This window comes from Chiloscyllium plagiosum, chromosome 18 (assembly GCF_004010195.1).
Source record: "Chiloscyllium plagiosum isolate BGI_BamShark_2017 chromosome 18, ASM401019v2, whole genome shotgun sequence".
Taxonomy (NCBI): Eukaryota; Metazoa; Chordata; class Chondrichthyes; order Orectolobiformes; family Hemiscylliidae; genus Chiloscyllium; species Chiloscyllium plagiosum.
This window is the reverse complement of record NC_057727.1, coordinates 59,806,282-59,824,748: the sequence shown is the minus strand read 5'-3', so window position 1 is coordinate 59,824,748 and position 18,467 is coordinate 59,806,282. Positions and strand designations below refer to the sequence as shown.

Sequence of the window (18,467 nt, the reverse complement as noted above, 5' to 3'; positions counted from 1 at the left end):
GCTTCGGCGGGTCGGTGTGGACTTGTTGGGCCGAAGGGCCTGTTTCCACACTGTGATCTAATCTGTAATCTGTATACAATTTTGATATCCTTACTTGAAGAGGGATGTATGAGGGAGCAATGCAGGGGAGGTCCATTAACTTGTTCTAGAGATAAGTGGTTTGTCTTATGAAGAGAGACTGAGCAGTTTAAGCCTACACTGTCGAGTATAGAAGAATGAAACATGATCAAATTGAGGCATGTAAAATGCTAAAGGGATTGAAGAAGTAAATGCAGAGAGATGCTTTCTCATCTGGTAATCTGGAATGAGGGGTCATAGTTTTAGGATAAAGGGAAGCAGATTTAAAACAGAGGAGGAGGAATTACTTCTCCCAAAAAGTTGGGAATCTGGAATTCATTCCTCCACAGTTCGGAGGATGTTGAGTACATTTCAGGAGATGAACAGATTTTTAATTAATGATGGGTTGAAAGGTTACAGAGCATGGGAAAGAAAGTGGAGTTGAGGCAAAGATAAGATCAACCATGATCGCATTAAGTAGCAGAGCAGGCTTGAGGGAATGAATGGCCACTTCCTGCTCCTAGTTCTTATATTCGTACACAGGTATGCACCATCACCTCTGCAAGGATAATTACAGGTAGGAAATAAACACTACTCTCTGTAACAATGCCATGACAAATAAAAGTGCGAGCTCACAAACATCTTTGTCACAAAGACCTGACCAATGTTTCAGCTGCTCCTGTTGCAACACCTCTTCCCCAACAAACCAAATCTCTGGGAAAATTTCCCCTGGCCTTCCACATATCACTCTCCTAAACACCATGGTGCCCAGCTCCTCTTTTAAGAAGTTATTTTATGGAATGTTGACATCGCTGCCAAGACCAGGTGTTGCCTATCCCTAATTTCTCTCAAGATGCCTTTTTCACTTCTTCTCTCTACTTTGTATACATTAACTTGCTCACAGCCCAATTTCCTGTGTACCAATGCTGTCAAGCATTCAAAATGGTTTGCTTTAATTGAAACTCCCATCACACCCTCCGTATCCAAAGCTCTGCTAACTCATTTCAGGCCTAAAGCCATGCCAACCAAAATTCCGTTCACTCGAAACTTTCTAAAAATTTATTCACAGAATGTTGCCCATCCCTAACTGCTCAGAGGGCAGTTAAGAGTCAACCACATTGCTGTGACTATGGATTCACATGTGGGCCAGACCAGGTAAGGTTGGCAGTTTCCTTCCCTTAAGGACATTAGTGAACCAGATGGGTGTTTCCACAAGCAATAGTCTCATGGTCATTATTAGACTCTCAATTCCAGATTTTTATTGAATTCATATTCCACCAACTGCTCTGGTAGGATTCAAGCATGATTGCCAGAATTTTCCCTGAGTCTCTGGATTAACAGTCCAGAGATAATACCACTAAGGCCCTCACCTCCCCTCAACACTGGCTCACAGTCTCCAATAACTGTTTCAAGCTTTTCATGGCATTCCTCTTTTCTATTTTTAACATTTCTAACTTCTAGGGGAGGTTGACATTTCATCTGAAGACCCTAGTAATTCTCTGGGGACCTGGGTTCAAATCTGCCATGGCAGATGGTGGAATTTGAATTCAATATGAAAAAAATCTAGAATTAAAAGTCTCATCTCACTATGAAACTCTGGCTGATTGTCAGAAAAACCTATCTGATTCACTATTTTAAGGAGAGACTGGATAGTCAATGCATTGGCAATTACATTCTAAAAATCTACAGATTTTGGATTAATCACTACAGATTGGATGGCAACAAATGGTACCTCTATTTAAGAATGGAGCGAGAGAGAACACAATGACAGATCTGTTAGCCTTATATCAACAGGAGGGAAAAGATCAGAACCTTTTATAAAGGATGGGATAAACAGACTCTTGGGTGATAATGACGTGATAAAGTCAGTACAATTTGCAAATGTATAATTGCCTTTGATTAACTCGGGAGCTTTTAAGACATTACTAACAAAATTTATAAAGCCGATAGGTGTGACATACTTACATTTTCAGAATGCTTTTGATGAAGTCCACCATAGAAAGATGAGTAGAGAAAGAAAAGCACATGAGATAGGAAGTAACATACTATCATAGATTAATGATTGGTTAACAGAAAAAAAAGGAATAAATGAATCACTCTCATGTTGGCAGGCTGTGACTAGTAGAGTACAGAAAACATCCAGTCCCAGCAGATTGCTAATGGCTTGAAAATGGCAACCAAATGTAATATTCACAAGATGTGTGGATGATCCAATGCCAAGTGGAAATGTCTGTTATGAAGCTATCAGCTTCAGAAGGACAGACTTCGTGAATGGGCAAGAACATGGCAGATGGAATAGAATGTGAGAAAACATGAGGTCATCACTTGGTACGAGGTGTAGATATGCAGACTATTCCTTAAATATTAGGAGGTTGAAAAGTGTCAATCTATAAGCAACCAGGGTGCCTTTGTTGATAAGTTGAAGACTAATACACAAGTGCAGCAAGCTAAAAGAATGTTAGCCTTTATTGTTGAAGAATGGAGTACAGGAGTATGAATTCTTGCTTCAATTGCACAGGAGTATGGTTACAAAATATTTGAAAGGAGAGACAGGGTAGAGGAAGGAAAGATATGCTGCCTCATTGGGGAGCCTAGAAACAGAGGACACGATTTAAAAATTATAGGATACCACTTAGTTTTGAGAGAAAATATTTTTGAGAGTTGTTAACCTTTGGTATTCTCTACCACAGAGTGCTGTGGAAGCTCAATCTTTGTTTATGATTTGGATGTAAGCAGAAGAGGTATATAGTTAGTAAGTTTGCAGTTGATACCAAAATTGGAGGTGTAGTGGACAGCGAAGAAGGTTACCTCAGATTACAACAGGATCTTGATCAAATGGGCCAATGGGCTGAGAAGTGGCAGATGGAATTTAATTTAGATAAATGCAAGGTGCTGCATTTTGGGAAAGCAAATCTTAGCAGGACTTATACACTTAATGGTAAGGTCCCAGGGAGCATTGCTGAACAAAGAGACCTTGGAGTGCAGGTTCATAGCTCCTTGAAAGTGGAGTCACAGGTAGATAGGATAGTGAAGGCGACGTTTGGTATGCTTTCCTTTAATGGTCAGAGTATTGAGTACAGGAGTTCGGAGGTCATGTTGCGGCTGTACAGGACATTGGTTAGGCCACAGTTGGAATACCATGTCCAATTCTGGTCTCCTTCCTATTGGAAAGATGTTGTGAAACTTGAAAGGGTTCAGAAAAGATTTACAAGGATGTTGCCAGGGTTAGAGGATTTGAGCTACAGGGAGAGGCTGGAGCGTCAGAGGGTGACTTATAGAGGTTTATAAAATCATGAGGGGCATGGATAGGATAAATAGACAGTCTTTTCCCTGGGGTCAGGGAGTCCAGAACTAGAGGGCATAGGTGATGAGGGGCAGACATAAAAGAAACCTAAGTGGCAACTTTGTCACGCAGGGGGTGGTACATGTATAGAATGAGCTGCCAGAGGAAGTGGTGGAGGGTGGTACAATTGCAACATTTAAAAGGCATCTGGATGGGTATATGAATAGGAAAGGTTTGGAGGGATATGGGTCGGGTGCTGGCAGGTGGGACTAGATTGGGTTGGGCTATCTGGTCGGCATGGACGCGTTGGACCGAAGGATCTGTTTCCATGCTGTACATTTCTATGACTCTATGTATGTTTAAGGTAGGGATTGATCAATTTCTGATTACCAGTGGTGCACAGGGTTACGGAGATGAGGTGATTAAAAGGCATTGAAGTGGTTAATCAACTACGATAGTATTGAATGGTTCAGCAGATACAATGGACTGAATGGTCTTCTCAATATTCTAGCCAAACAAAAATAAGAGGCAGTTGCACAAAATGGATAGTAATTTCAAAGAGCGGCACAATACAATAGACTGAATGGCCTCCTCCTGTGCTGAAAGATTCTACACATCTGTGTTCGTCCCATTCTTTGTCCCCACCACTGGTGGTCACCCTCCAGAACCTCTACACCTCTCTCATCAACGATTGGCAAAAACCCATCTCTTCAACTAAGTATTTCTTACCAGTCTCATTTATTGCTCAATGTCAGATTTTGTCTAATTTGTGAATTGCTGTAAGATGCTGGTTAATCTTATTTACATAGAATCTGGAGCAAATTCAGGCCATTTCGCCCAACTAGTCTAGGTGCTTACATGCCACAGAGACCTCCTCTCACTCTATTCAGTTCATCTCATTAACACATTTCCTATTCTTTTCTCCAGAATGTGTTCTCTAGCTTCCCATTAGATGCATCTATTCTATCCATCGAAACCACTCTCTGTGGAAGTGAGCTCCATATTCTTACTGTTGACTGGGTAAAGAAGTCTCTCGAATTCCCCTGAAACAATGACCATTTATAGTTTAGGGCTTTAGATCCAGTGAAGAACTAAAATGCTGCGCAGTCAAATTCTTGACCACCCCATCTGCCCTCTCAAGTAGGTGGAAGCGAACGCATAATGTGAAGAACAAGGAAGATATCTTGGTGCGCTGGTTAGTATATTAACTCCTATTCAATATCACAAAGAGAGGGGACCTGGTTATTTTACTACCATTTGTGAAATCTACTCATTAGAGAGAGTGTGTTTTACTCATTACAGATACAAAACAAAGATAAAGAAGGAAACATCATTTATGATAGATGTCGAATGGAATTACAACTGAAAATAGGGCAAAATGTCCCTCAGAAATGAGGTGTTAAAGCAAATGAGAGAAGCAGAGAGTGTATGAGAAGAGACTGGCAGGAAACAAATTGTATAGACATACAATAAAAAGGTGGTAAAGGGAGAAGTGGGCTGATTCAGGCTCAAAAGACAGATTTATTCTTGAGGCAGAGGGCATGGCTGATGCATGAAAGGAATCCTTTATGAAGGAAGTTGATGCTATGATGGCAATGATGAAGGAGGAAATTCAGATACGCGAGTTTAAAACTGATAACGGAGGTGGCGTTGAATATGCTGTGTGCGCTTGAAGTGGACAGTGCACCACTGTTGATGAGATGCATCCAACCAATGTGGGAGGTGAAAGAAAATTGCAGATGCACTAGCCAAAACCTTTCAGTTTTCCTCAAGACTCAGTAAGTGCTGCAGAACTGCAGAATTGAGCCCTCAACTCCATGCCAATCAGTTTAACTTTGGAGATGGGGAAACATCTAGAAACGATTATTCAGGGCAAAATTAATAGTCACAGACAAGAGTAGGTTAAAGAAAGCAAGCAAGGATTCCTTAAGGAAAAATTCGATTTAATTTGCTGCAGTGGTTTGAAGAGGGTTAATGAGGGTTGATGAGGTGTACGTGAATTTTCAAATGGTATTCATATAATGGCACACACTTTGGGCAAACTGGGATAACACATCCACCCTAGGACAAACCAAACAGAGACACGCACGAGAATTCCGAGAAGTATGACATTTTAACTGGAACTCTATCAATAAACACATTGACTTGAATCCCATTTACCATCCACCGAGATAAAGAGCAGGAAATGACATCATCAACTCGAGGCAACCTAAACACATTAATAGAAAGCGGGCCATACCACCTGTACTTCATCCGGTGGCTCACTGATGATATTATCTAGTACGGTGACGAACCTTCCAGCTCAGCGAGCAAACCTAAATCCAGAGCCTCAACCTGAGCTACAAATCTTCTCAAAACTCACTAACTGTGGGCAGAGTTTAGTTCATGGAATAAAAGGAGTAGTAGCAACATGAATAAGAAATTGGCCAATTAACATGAAACAGAGTAACAACTAATACATGCTTTTTTGGCCAGTAGATTCCTTGTAATGGAGTTCCCCAGGGGTCAGTGTTGGGATCCTTGGGTGAATGTGAAGGATATGAAAGAGCAGAGAGTGTTCACAAATCTAATGATTTGACAGACACAAAATTCCTGAGGGGTCTGGACAGAGTAGATCATGATAAACTATTCCTGTTTATGGAAGCATTGAAAACAAAGGACACAGATTTAAAATAATTGGTAAAAAAACAGATGTGTTCTGGAACATACTGCCTGAAAGTGTGGTTCAGGCTGGTTTGATTGAAGTGGTTAAAGTGGGTTATCTGAAAATGAAGGACATGCTACATGATTGGGGAAACTACAAATACAACAAAGTCTATGTTCTCTGCAGCAGTGAGCAAAAGCCTCGATGACTGAACTGTCTGTCCGGTGTCAGGGTTAAGGTCATCTCCTCAGGATTGGAGAGGAACTTGTACTGGGAGGGGAGAGGTTCAGTTGTCAACATTCACATTGGCACTAAAGACATTGATAAGACTAGAAAAGAAGTTCTGCTGGAAGAATGTGAACAGTTGGGAGGCAAGTTAAAAGACCAGAAACTCCAAGATAATAGTCAAGGAATTAAGTGTGCAGCTCAAAGGTGGTGTGGGTGGAATGAGTTTCATTTCATGGGTCACTGGCACTAGTGCTGGGGTAGAAGGGAACTTCTCTTGAACCAAGTTGGCTCAAGTGCCACGGAAAATCAAATAACTAGGGCTGAAGGGAGGTCTTTAAACTATACAGTAGCGAGCTTTGACAGTGGTAAGTGAAAGTCACATTACAGCAGCCACTGAGAGATACTGATACTCAGTGGGATAGACAGCGAAGAATTAAAAAGATAGCGGCAAATAGGGTTTAAGGAGAAAAATGGTGAAAAGGCAAAATTAACAGCTCTTTACTTGAATGTACATAGTATTCAGAACAGACTAAATGAGTTAATAGAACAAATAGTGATTAGTGGGCATGATCTTAAAGCCATTAGAGACCTAACTACAATGAGGTCAAAGCTAGAAGCTTAATACTGAGAGTTATGTGATTTTTCAAAAGGACAAACAGCAAAACAAAGGTGGTGGGGTATCTTTGTTAGTAAAGATGGGGGAAGTATGACATCAAGAAATGAGCTTGGATCAGATGATATCGAATCCATATGGGTGAAGGTAAGAAATAAAGGGAAGATGGTACTGCTTTGAGCAGTCCAGAGACCTCTGAAGAGCAACTATATTGTAGGACAGAAAATATATCAGGAGATGATGCAGGTATGTAAAAGAGACACTGCATTAATCATTGCCGACTTCAACCTTTATGCAGATTCGGAAAACTAAGTTGGCAGAGGTAGCTACGAGAAAGAATCACAGAGTAATTGGGACAATTTCCTAGAATAGTACGTCCTGGATCTAACCAGGGATTAGGTAAAAACAATGACTGCAGATGCTGGAAACCAGATTCTGGATTAGTGGTGCTGGAAGAGCACAGCAGTTCAGGCAGCATCTGAGGAGCAGTAAAATCGACGTTTCGGGCAAAAGCCCTTCCAGGGATTAAGAAATTCTGGACTCAGTAATGCATAATGAAGCAGATTGGATAAATAAACTCAGTAAAAGATCCCTAGGAAACTGTGGCCATAATATAGTAGAATTTAGTATTCAGTAAGAGAGTGAGAAATTTAGGTTATATTTAAATATGGGTAATTACAAACAAATGGGGACACAGTTGTCTAGAGTGGACTGGGAAATAAGTTTAGCCACAAAGATGGTGAGTAACAATGGCAGACGTTTAGGAAGATAATTCACAACTCACAGCAGAGATATATCCCAGTGAGGGAGAAGGATTCTAGGAAGGGGATAAATCAACCATGGTTATTAAAAACGGTATCAAATTCAAAGCAAAAAAACAATGTTTTTGCGGTATTTTTGGTACCACAAAGATTTGTGGTAAACCAGAGGATGGGGAAAAAAGGAAGAAAAACCAATTGACGACAAACAACACATACTATCATCAGAGCTTAACATCTATCATTGGGAAAATGCGAGTGTCTATTATAAAGAACGTACAGCAGAGCATTTGGAAGTAAATAGTATATTCAAGCAAAATCTGCAAGGCATCACAAAGGGGATAACGCATTTATTCAAATTCTTTAAGGTGGTAACACGCAGGATAGATAAAGGAGAACAAGTAGATGTAATATATTTGTATTTTCAAAGGTGTTTGACAAGGTAACACACACACATGCCTACTTAATAAGACAAGAGACCATGGCATTGGGGTAGTATATTAAAATGTATACAGCACTCTCATATACTGTGAAGATGAAGGATACAAACGGCAAGATTAGGAAACCAGGGATAACAGATGAAACAGACTAGCTAAGAGGAAAAAGGAAGCAGACAGAAGGTCTAGGCGACTGAAGACTGACAAAGCTTTGGAAGAATATCGGGACTGTAGGACTAATCTGAAACGAGGAATTGAGAGGGCGAAAAGAGCTTCACGAAATACCTTTAGTAAACAGTGTTAAGCAAAATTCCAAAGCCTTTTATTCATATACAAGGTGCAAGAGGGTATAGGTGGTCCAATTCACAAGTTTGTAGATGACATGAAGATTGGTGGAGTAGCAGATAGTGAAGGGGACTGTCAGAGAATACAGCAGAATATCGATATAGATAGATTGGAGAGTTGGTTGGAGAAATGGCAGATGCGAGTTCAATCCGGGCAAATGAGAGGTGATGCATTTTGGAAGATCCAACTCAAGAGCGAACTATACAGCAAATGAAACAATCCTGGGAAAAATTGATGTACAGACAGATCTGGGTATTCAGGTCCATTGTACCCTGAAGATGGTAACGCAGGTTGATAGAGTGGTCAAGAAGGCACACGACATGCTTTCCTTCATCGGATGGGGTTTTGAGTACGAGAGTTGGCAGATCATGTTACACTTGTATAAGACTTTGGTACGGACACATTTTGAATACTGTGTACAGTTCAGGTCTCCACATTACCAAAAGGATGTGGATGCTTTGGAGAGGGTGCAGAGGAGGTTCACTAGGATGTTGCCTGGTATGAAGAGATTAGGATTATTATCATTAGAATGACTGAGGTTGAGGGGAGGACCTGATTGAGGTATACAAAATCATGAGGTACAGGCAGGGTGGATAGCAAGAAGCTTTTTCTCAGAGTGGGGGACTCGATTACGAGGGGTCATGAGTTCAAAGTGAGAGGGGAAATGTTTAAGGGAAATATGCGTGAAAAATGTGTTACGCAGAGGGTGGTGGGTGCCTGGAACGAGTTACCAGCAGAGGTGGTAGAGGCGGGCACAATAGCGTCATTTAAGATGTATCGAGACAGATACATGAATGGGCAGGGAGCAGAGGGATACAGATCCTTAGAAAATAGGCAACAGTTTTAGATAGAGGATCTGATAGAAAATAATAGTAAAGTACTAATAGAGTGAAAATACACCCATTATTAGAGACTGAGGAAGCTAGATATTGACAAAATGGTCATCAGGGAGCCCAGTGCTGAATCAGAGCAGTGTTCGCTTTTATGATCCCACAGTCAGATGTGTAGCTAAGAAACAGACCCTTCAGTCCAACTTGTTCATGCCAACTAGATAAACTAAACTAAACTAATCTAGTCCATTTGCCAGCACTTGGCCCATATCCCTCTAAACCCTCCTTTTTCAAATACCTATTCAGATGCCTTTTAAATGTTGTGATTGTACCAACCTCTACCACTTCTCATTCCACCTGCTACATGAAAGAGTTGCCCTTTAGGTCCCTTTTAAATTTTCCCCTCTCACCCTATGCCCTCTACTTCTGGATTCCCTCACCCCAGGGAAATTTGCTATTTGGCTATTTACCCTATCCATGCCCCTCATGATTTTATAAACCTCTAAAACATCATCCCTCAGCCTATGACACTCCAGGGAAAATGGCCCCAGCCTATTATGCCTCTTCCTGTAGCTCAAATCCTCCAACCCTGGCAACATCCTTGTAAACCTATTCTGAAACCTTTCAAGTTTCACAGCATCCTTCTGATAGAAAGGAGACAAGAATTGCACGCAAAATTCCAAAACTGGCCTAACCAATGTCCTGTCCAGCTGCAAGACCTCCCAAGTCCTATACTCAATGCTCTAACCTCATACCAAATGCCTTCCTGTGAATCTACTTTCAAGGAACTATGAACCTGCACTCCAAGGTCTGTTTGTTCAGCAAGACTCCCCAAGACTTTACCAGTGTACAAGTCCTGCCCTGAATTGCCTTTCAAAAATGCAGCACCTCACATTTATCTAAATCAAACCCCATCTGCCACTCCCCAGCCCATCTGATCAAGATCCCGTTGTACTCTGAGGTGACCTTCTTCTGTCCACAATACCTCCAACTTTGGTGTCACCTGCAAACTTACTAACTGTACCTCCTATATTCACATTCAAGTCGTTTATATAAAATGATGCAACAAATCCAGAAAAATCAATTGCTCTGGGTGTGAATGTGCTCTGTGTGAATTCTCCCCATCACACTCTGCAGGGAAGGTTGCACATGCGCCCCTCTGAATACTGCCCCCTACAAAGTTGACGGCTGCATGGATCCAGTGAATCGTTGCCCTGAATAAAGATGGTGGCACTCACTCGGGCCTATAGCAAAATGAGGCATTTTCCAGTTTACTGCAAACACAGTACTGGGAGTTTCAAATTTGTGTGTTGCGATGTGCAACAAATGTTTGTACAACCTCTCGGTCCATACCAACACCACTTTCCTCCCACTTCCTGCTGTTTATTTCTTTCCTTACTCTATGCGTGGGAAATCATGTCTCACAAACTTGATTGAGTTTTCTGAAGTAGTAACAAAGAGGATTGATGAGGGCAGAGTGGTAGATGTGATCTATATGAACTTCAGTAAGGCGCTCGACAAGGTTCCCTATGGGAGACTGGTTAACAAGGTTAGATCTCATGGAATACAGGGAGAACCTGCCATTTGGATGCAGAACTGGCTCAAAGGGAGAAGACAGGGTGGTGGTGGAGGGTTGTTTTTCCAGACTGGAGGCCTGTAACCAGTGGAGTGCCACAAGGATCAGTGCTGGGTCCACTACGTTTCGTCATTCATATAAATGATGTGAGCATAAAAGGTATAGTTAATAAGTTTGACACCAAAATTGGAGGTGTAGTGGACAGCAAAGAAGATTACCTCAGATTACAAAGGGGTCTTGATCAGATGGGCCAATGGGCTGAGAAGTGGCAGATGGAGTTTAATTCAGATAAATGCAAGGTGCTGCATTTTGGGAAAGCAAATCTTAGCAGGACTTATACACTTAATGGTTAGGTCCTAGGGAGTGTTGCTGAACAAAGAGACCTTGGAGTGCAGGTTCATAGCTCCTTGAAAGTGGAGTCGCAGGTAGATAGGATAGTGAAGAAGGCGTTTATTAGGATTTCCTTTATTGGTCAGAGTATTGACTACAGGAGTTGGGAAGTCACTTTGCGGCTGTACAGGAATTCCAACAGTGGGCGTGGTTAGGCCAATGTTGGAATATTGCATGCAATTCTGGTCTCCTTCCTATCGGAAGATGTTGTGAAACGTGAAAGGGTTCAGAAAAGATTTACAAGGATTGTTGCCAGTGTTGGAGGATTTGAGCTACAGGAAGAGGCTGAATAGGCTGGGGCTGCTTTCTTTGTAATGTCGGAGGCTGAGGGGTGACCTTATAGAGGTTTATAAAATCATGAGGGGCATGGATAGGATAAATAGACAAAGACTTTTCCCTGGGCTGGGAAAAAGAGTCCAGAGCTAGAGGGCATAGGTTTAGAATGAGAGGGGAAAGATAGAAAAGAGACCTAAGGGGCAACGTTTTCACACAGAGTGTGGTAGGGATATGGAATGAGCTGCCAGAGGAATGGTGGAGGAGAGTACAATTGCAACATTTAAAAGGCATTTGGATGGGTATATGAATAGGAAGGGTTTGGAGGGATATGGCGAGGTGCTGGCAGGTGGGACTAGATTGGGTTGGGATATCTGGTCGGCATGGACGAGTTGGACTGAAGGGTCCATTTCCGTGCTGTACATCTCTATGACTCTATCTGGATCGGCACAGGCTTGGAGGGCCTGAAACGTCTGTTCCTGTGCTATAATTTTCTTTGTTCAGTCAAGTAGTAAAGGACAGAAAGGGATATTGGAGAACTAGTTTAAGGATAGCAACTTGTAACCAAAGCACAGGGATCAGAGCCGGGGTCACAATTATTTACAGTATACATTAATGACTTCGGTGAGGGAAGTGGATGTACTACAGCCAAGTTTGTGGATGACAAAAAAAAGACAAGTGGTGTGAGTGACAAAATATTGCAGAGACAAGGGCAAATTAAATAATTGGGCAAAAATTGGCAGATGAAGTATCACGTGTGAAATGGAAGGTTATGCACTTTGCCAGCAAAAATAGAGAAACTGAATATTATTCAGCGCATTGTTATTAGTGCATATTTTTAAGAGTTCTCTAACCCAAAGAGTGCTGATACCCCTTGTGCATAAATCGCAAAAAGCTAACATAAAAGTTTAACAGATAAGGAATCTTGGCCTCTAATTCAATGAGAATAGAATATTAAAAATACTCCATTGATTGCTTTAACCATATAAGGCATTAGTCAGACCACAGCTCTTTTGGTCCTATTATCTAAGGGTAGACATACAGGCATTTCTGGGTATGGAGGGTTTACTCTTTTTTTTAAACTTGTGGGACATGGGCAGCTGCCCTTGAACTGAGCGGCTGGCTCAGAGGGCATGAGATTCCACCACATTGCTGTGGGTCTGGAGTCACATGAAAATGACAGGTTTCCTTTCCTGAAAATTAGTGAGCCAGATGAGTTTCACAGTCATTAGTAGATTCTAAATTCCAGATTTTTATTGAATTTAAATTCCACCATCTAACATGGCAGGATTCAAACCAGACATTACCTGAATTTCTAGATTAATAATCTCCTGATAACACTTTTAGGCTTAATGAAGAAAAGGTTGAATAGGTTATGCCTGCACTCATTGGAATTTAAAGGAATGAGAGGATACCATTTTGGAACATAAGATTTTGAGGAAGGTTTATAGGGTAGATGGGGAGTGGTTTTCCCTTATGAGAGGATGGCAAATGAAAAGGAATTAATATAGGAACAAAAGGTCATCTATTTAAGATAGAAATTAGGAATTTCTTCTTCTAGGACGTAGTGAATCAGTGGAATTCCACTGCAGACGGCTGTTGAGGCTGGGTCATTAAGTTTTACAAATCTGAAAGAATGTGTAATCAGTAAAAGAATCGAGAATATTGGGGAAAAGGCAAAAAAGTGGAATGAGGATAATAGGATCAGCTATGAACCCGTGAAATAATGGCACAGACTTGATGGGCTGAATTGCCTAATTCTGATTCTTTATTTTATGGAAAGGTTCAGTTCAGATTCTAAATCTTTGTGGGGTCCTCTATCCCAGGGGGTGGTGGAGGGTTAATTGTTGCCCATATTGAAGGCTGGGTCAGACTGATCTTTGAGCCGTCTGTCAACAGGGGGATGTGGGGAGTGGGATCAGCACAAACTGGCCCATGGTCCCTGACCGCTGCGTCTCTCCATGATGCGGCGCTACATAAACGTACGTTGCTGCTGTGCAGGCCGCTGGAGCCTCGGCGGCTGAGTGCTGCCGGGGCCGCTGGCCAAGCGCTTCTCCCCCCCCGGCCCGGCCCGGCCCGCCCCGGCCATCCTCACCATCCCGGGCCCAGGTCACTCTGGGGCCTGTGTATCCGCTTCCCTGCAGGTCGCCGACGCCCGCGGCCTTCCCCCTCCGCTCGATCCTCGGTGTCGGCCCGGGCCCGAACCCGAACCCTAACCCTGATCCTGCGGCCAGAGAGGGCCTGACGTCAGCGCGCAGTCCCGCGGGTGCGAGCACGGCACCATCTCCCGCGAGAGCGCGCACTACCGTAAGGAGAGCGGGTGCGCGCCTTTCTTTCTTTTCCCTTTCCCCTGGCGAGGCCCAGCCGCCCGGTTCCCTGCTTACCTCAGGCGTTAACACTGGAGGTACCGGGCGGACAGCTGGGCGGGTGACCTGAGGCGAGGGCGGTGCGGCTCAGCGCGGCTCCCCTCAAGGCCCGGGCTCCTTTTTGTTTATCCTCCTGCTTCAGACTCTCACTAAGCCGCCATCTTACAGCCAGCCGGCCTCCGCCAATCAGAGCCGCATATCTGCCTCCGCCAATCAGAGCCGCGCACCTGACTCCGGCCTCTGCCAATCAGAGCTACACTTCGGCCTCCGCCAATCAGAACCATACTCCGGCCATCACCAATCAGAAGAGCCGCACTCCCGTCACCGCCAATCGGAACCGCATATCTGCCTCCGCCAATCAGAGCCGCACTCCGGCCTCCACCAATCAGAGCCGCCCTCAACCACCCACCAATGAGGACCACCATCCCACGAATCACCATCGCCATCCAGTCTGGGTCAATCAGCACCAACCTCCAGTCTCCACCAATCAGTACGGTTCTTCAGCTCCCGCCAATCAGCGCCGCATTCCAGCAGTAATCTCGCGAGGTTTCAGTGCCAGGCCGATGTCCTCTTAAAGGGGTCGTGCTGCATCTTGTCGTCGAAGGAGTCGCTGGAGGCTGATCGCTTTCCTCAGGCCTCGCGTGCCGCTCAGTGAGGCCATGGTCAGTCTGTATCCGCTCCACATCCAACTCCACCTTGTTTCCCCTCCCCTCCCCGTCATTTGTTTGACTCTTGCCTGCTGTTTGAAATGGCACTTCTCCTAATAACCACAAGAAGCTGGTATCGTGAGTGAGTGAGTGAGGCAGGCCGGCCAGTGGAATGGTAGCTTATATCTCGAAAGAATGACATTAGGGAGGTCTTGCTAAAACTCAGGCCATATCTAAACACTGTGAGGGTCTGAGCCCTTTACCCAAAGAAATATATACCCGCATCAGAGACAATCCAGAGAAGGTTCATAGCAGGTATGGAGGGATTGCCTTGTGAGGGGAAGTGGAGTAAATTGGCCCCTACTCACTGGAGTAGAGCTAACCTCACCGCAACATACAAGATTCTTAGGGGACTTAGTGTCATACAACACGGAAGTGCTTTAAAGTGTGAAATTAGGGTATGAACCTGTGGGGTTTTATGCTGCAGAGAGTTGTCGACGCTGGGTTATCAAGGCTCTTAAAGTCTGAGAGATACATTTTAAATCAGTAAGATATTGAGGGTTCTGGGGCAAAGGCAGGAAAGTGGAGTTGAAAGTGATCCTATTAGCCATCATCTCATTGAATGGCAGAGCAGACTCAATGGTATGAATATCCTACTTCTGCTCTTACATCGTGCAGTCTCACAGATGGCAACAAATGCTGGCTTCTCATTCACTGTTTTCATGCCATGAAACAATAAAGTAAAATCTTGCAACCCTACAAAAATTCATGGTTGAAACAAGAAGTGATTGACAAACTGAGCAGGTCTGGCAGCATGTGTGCAGAAAGAAGCAAATGTAACATTTTGAGTCCAGTGTGAAACTTCTCAGAACCAAAAGAGTCTTGAAAAGTTATGAAATTTGTGCTGTAAAAAGGTTATGAGTGGGAAAAAGCCATCAATATATTTTGAAATTTCTTAGCAGCATGGGAGCTATTTGAATGCTGTGGCCATTAGTTATCTCTCAGTCACCTATGTTGTGGCACACATGAAGACCATTCAGCCCATGATGCTTGTAATTGTCTTCAATTGGTCAATTCAATTAGTGCCATTCTGCTGCCTTCTCCCTATGACTCTGCACATTCTTCCTATTCAGATAATGGTCTAATTCCCTTTAGAATGCGTCAACTGAACCAGACTCTTTGCACTACAGGCTCTAATCATTCGCTGGCTGAAAAGATTTTTGTCATGGTGCTTTTGCTTCTTTTACAACTTAGTTTAAAGCTGTGCCCTCTCGTTTTCATTCCTTTCACAAGTGGACACAATCTCTTTCTATCTACTCTGTCTCACAAGTCATGATCCTATTGGGAAGATTGTGCTGTAAATCAAACCCCACCATCCCAACAGTCATTCAAATGAATCACTAACTACCGTACATACTCATGTAAAAGTTGACTCCTTATTTTTGACCAAAAAATCTTGTATTTTCCATAGATCTCATGTAAAAGTCAACCCTACTATATTGCATTATAAACCTCTTACAAAGAAAACTGCATGTTCCCATTAACCCACTTAAAACGAAATCACATTCATTAAATCGTACCGGTAACTCTACTCATCGCTGTTTGTTTACTATACTGCATCTGTATTCATTCATTCATAACTCTACTTAGCTGACTTGGTTTACTACAGCACGTTTCAATTCATACCGGTACGAAGTCTATTGGTAATTATCGCACTTTGTTCACTATACATCCAAAAATTAAAATCATTAAAAAGTTAAAAATCACACAACACCAGGTTATAGTCCAACAGATTTATTTAGAAGCATCAGCTCTGTGTGTGTGTGTGGGTGTGTTTATAGTGCAATGGGGTCACCTGTAGTGTGACATGAACCCAAAGTCCCAGTTGAGGCCATCCCCATCCCCAACACACACACATGCACGCAGACCCTCTCTCATACGCTCACACATACACTCCCACACATACCCTCTCATAGACTTATACCCTTTTACACTCACACACATACACATAATCTCTCACAGACACTCATAAACATCCCCTCCACACACACACACACCCACATGCACACATACACATATAAGTTTGTGGGTGAATTTGTACTTGCAGAATTAAATTTTACTTTGCTCAAAAACTGCATCAATCCATGTAAGATTGGGGTGGCACGGTGACTCAGTGGTTCAATTCCACCCTTAGGTAACTGGCTGTGTGGAGTTTGCACATTCTCCCCATGTCTGCATGGGTTTCCTCCGGGTACTCCGTTTCCTCTCACATTCCAAAGATGTGCAGGGCAGGTGAATTGGCCATGCTAAATTGTCCATAGTGTTAGGTGCATTAGTCAGAGGGAAATGGGGCTGGGTAGGTTACTCTTTGGAGGGTTGGTGGGGACTTGTTGGGCTGAAGGGCCTGCTTCCACACTTTAGGAAAAAAAATTCTGTAAATCCGTTTTTTTAGATCAGAATCAGTCTTACCATTGTGGCACAGACAGCCTCACAGAGGGAAGCTCACACCTTCAATACGTTATCTGGGCTGACATGACACCAATTATTTAGGTTCACTTGAGAATGTAACTTTTTAAAAAAGTTTTGCGATTTACATAAGAAAGAACTGAAACCAACATGGTCATTCTAAAAGATGAGAGACTTAACAAACAATCCAGGTCTTTTTCCATATATAATTTCAGTTACATCACACTGTAAACATTTGCTATAAATACCGTGTCTTACAATGTTACAATGTACACCCCAGTCCAGCATCGGCATCTCCAAATCATTAAAAAGTTAATTATTTTAATTGTACCATTATAGCTAAATAAAAGTGAGATAGCGACATATATCTTTAGTTCTTTGACAAGTTTGTTAATGTTGCTGAGGTTCATAACATACAAAAGTAAATGGGAGAGAAAGTGAAGAATTTGGCGGGAAACTTCAAGACACTTACACATTCAGAATTTAATAAATGTTGCATTTTAAGTGTGCCATTAGACCAGGCCATGAGCAGTGTGATTTTGCAGGATTTCAACACATCTTTGACATGTTAAGTTTTCGTACCAGTATGTATAAATAAAATTTCCTACCCATAATTCATTCTTGTTTCTCTTGCTTTTATCTGGTAATTACCTTTACCATAATTCATTGTGTTTTTCTTCTTTACTTGTGTTTAGTTGTGCAATCAAATCAACTTCTGCTAATAATATGGTATTTTGAACTGCGGCATCAATTTCAGCCCCTCAAAACTGGTATCCATGTATTAGTCAACCCTATAAATTGAATCTTTAAAGAAATCTAAAAGATTTGACTTTTACACAAGTATATATAGTACTATATTTACTTTACCACTATCTAAGGTTGAAGAAACTCGCACCAGATTTCAACAATAACCAAGAAACAAAATGATCAATTATAAGAATATAAGAACTCGGAGCAGGAGTAGGCAGTTCAGCCCCTGGAACCTGTTCTGCAATTTGATATGAAAAAAAGTGAACCAGTTGGGATTTTATAACATTACACAGTGTCAACACGGCTGCCAATTGGTTGGCTTTTAGTTCCAGATTTTTGTAAAATTCAAATTTCAGAATCTGCCTTGGTGGGAATTTACCCATCCCCTCAGGACATTAGCCTGACATTCAGGATCACAAGTCCACTGCACCATCAAATCGCCAGCTAAGAAGGTTATCCTTTAACAAGTGGCAATTGGATTATTAATTAATAATATTCAAACTTAAACTATATCCCCTTTAAATCCAAACAGACATTAGTTTGTCATTCACATTGTTTGTCAAACAATTTGGATTAGAATAGAGAAGCATGATTACTAAGTTTATGGATGAAACCAGTGGGCCATGGAGTGACAGATGGAGTTTAATTTAGATAAATGTGAGGTGTTGCATTTTTGTAAGGCAAACCAGGGCAGGACTTCTACAGTTAATGATAGGGCCCTGTGGAATGTGTCCAACAGAGAGACCTAGGGACACAGGTGCATAGTTACCTGAAAGTGGCATCACAGGTAGACAGGGTGGTGAA

General features: G+C 42.4%; 1 protein-coding gene across 2 annotated transcripts in view; it reads right to left on the bottom strand.

Moving 5' to 3' along the window:
* The window catches only part of LOC122559112 (transcriptional regulator QRICH1-like), a 75,667-nt gene extending 61,543 nt beyond the window's left edge, over positions 1–14,124 (bottom strand). Inside the window, exon 1 of one of the 2 annotated variants that reach the window (XM_043708423.1) lies at positions 13,819–14,124. Coding sequence is in view for 1 of the 2 variants with exons in the window: in XM_043708420.1 (XP_043564355.1) it covers positions 13,530–13,532 (3 nt within the window). In the remaining variant the exon portion in view is untranslated. Of the gene's footprint in view, positions 1–13,529; positions 13,687–13,818 lie in introns of those variants that run through there. The other variant, XM_043708420.1, reaches the window with a different exon arrangement.
* Between the last annotated feature and the right edge of the window lie 4,343 nt (positions 14,125–18,467).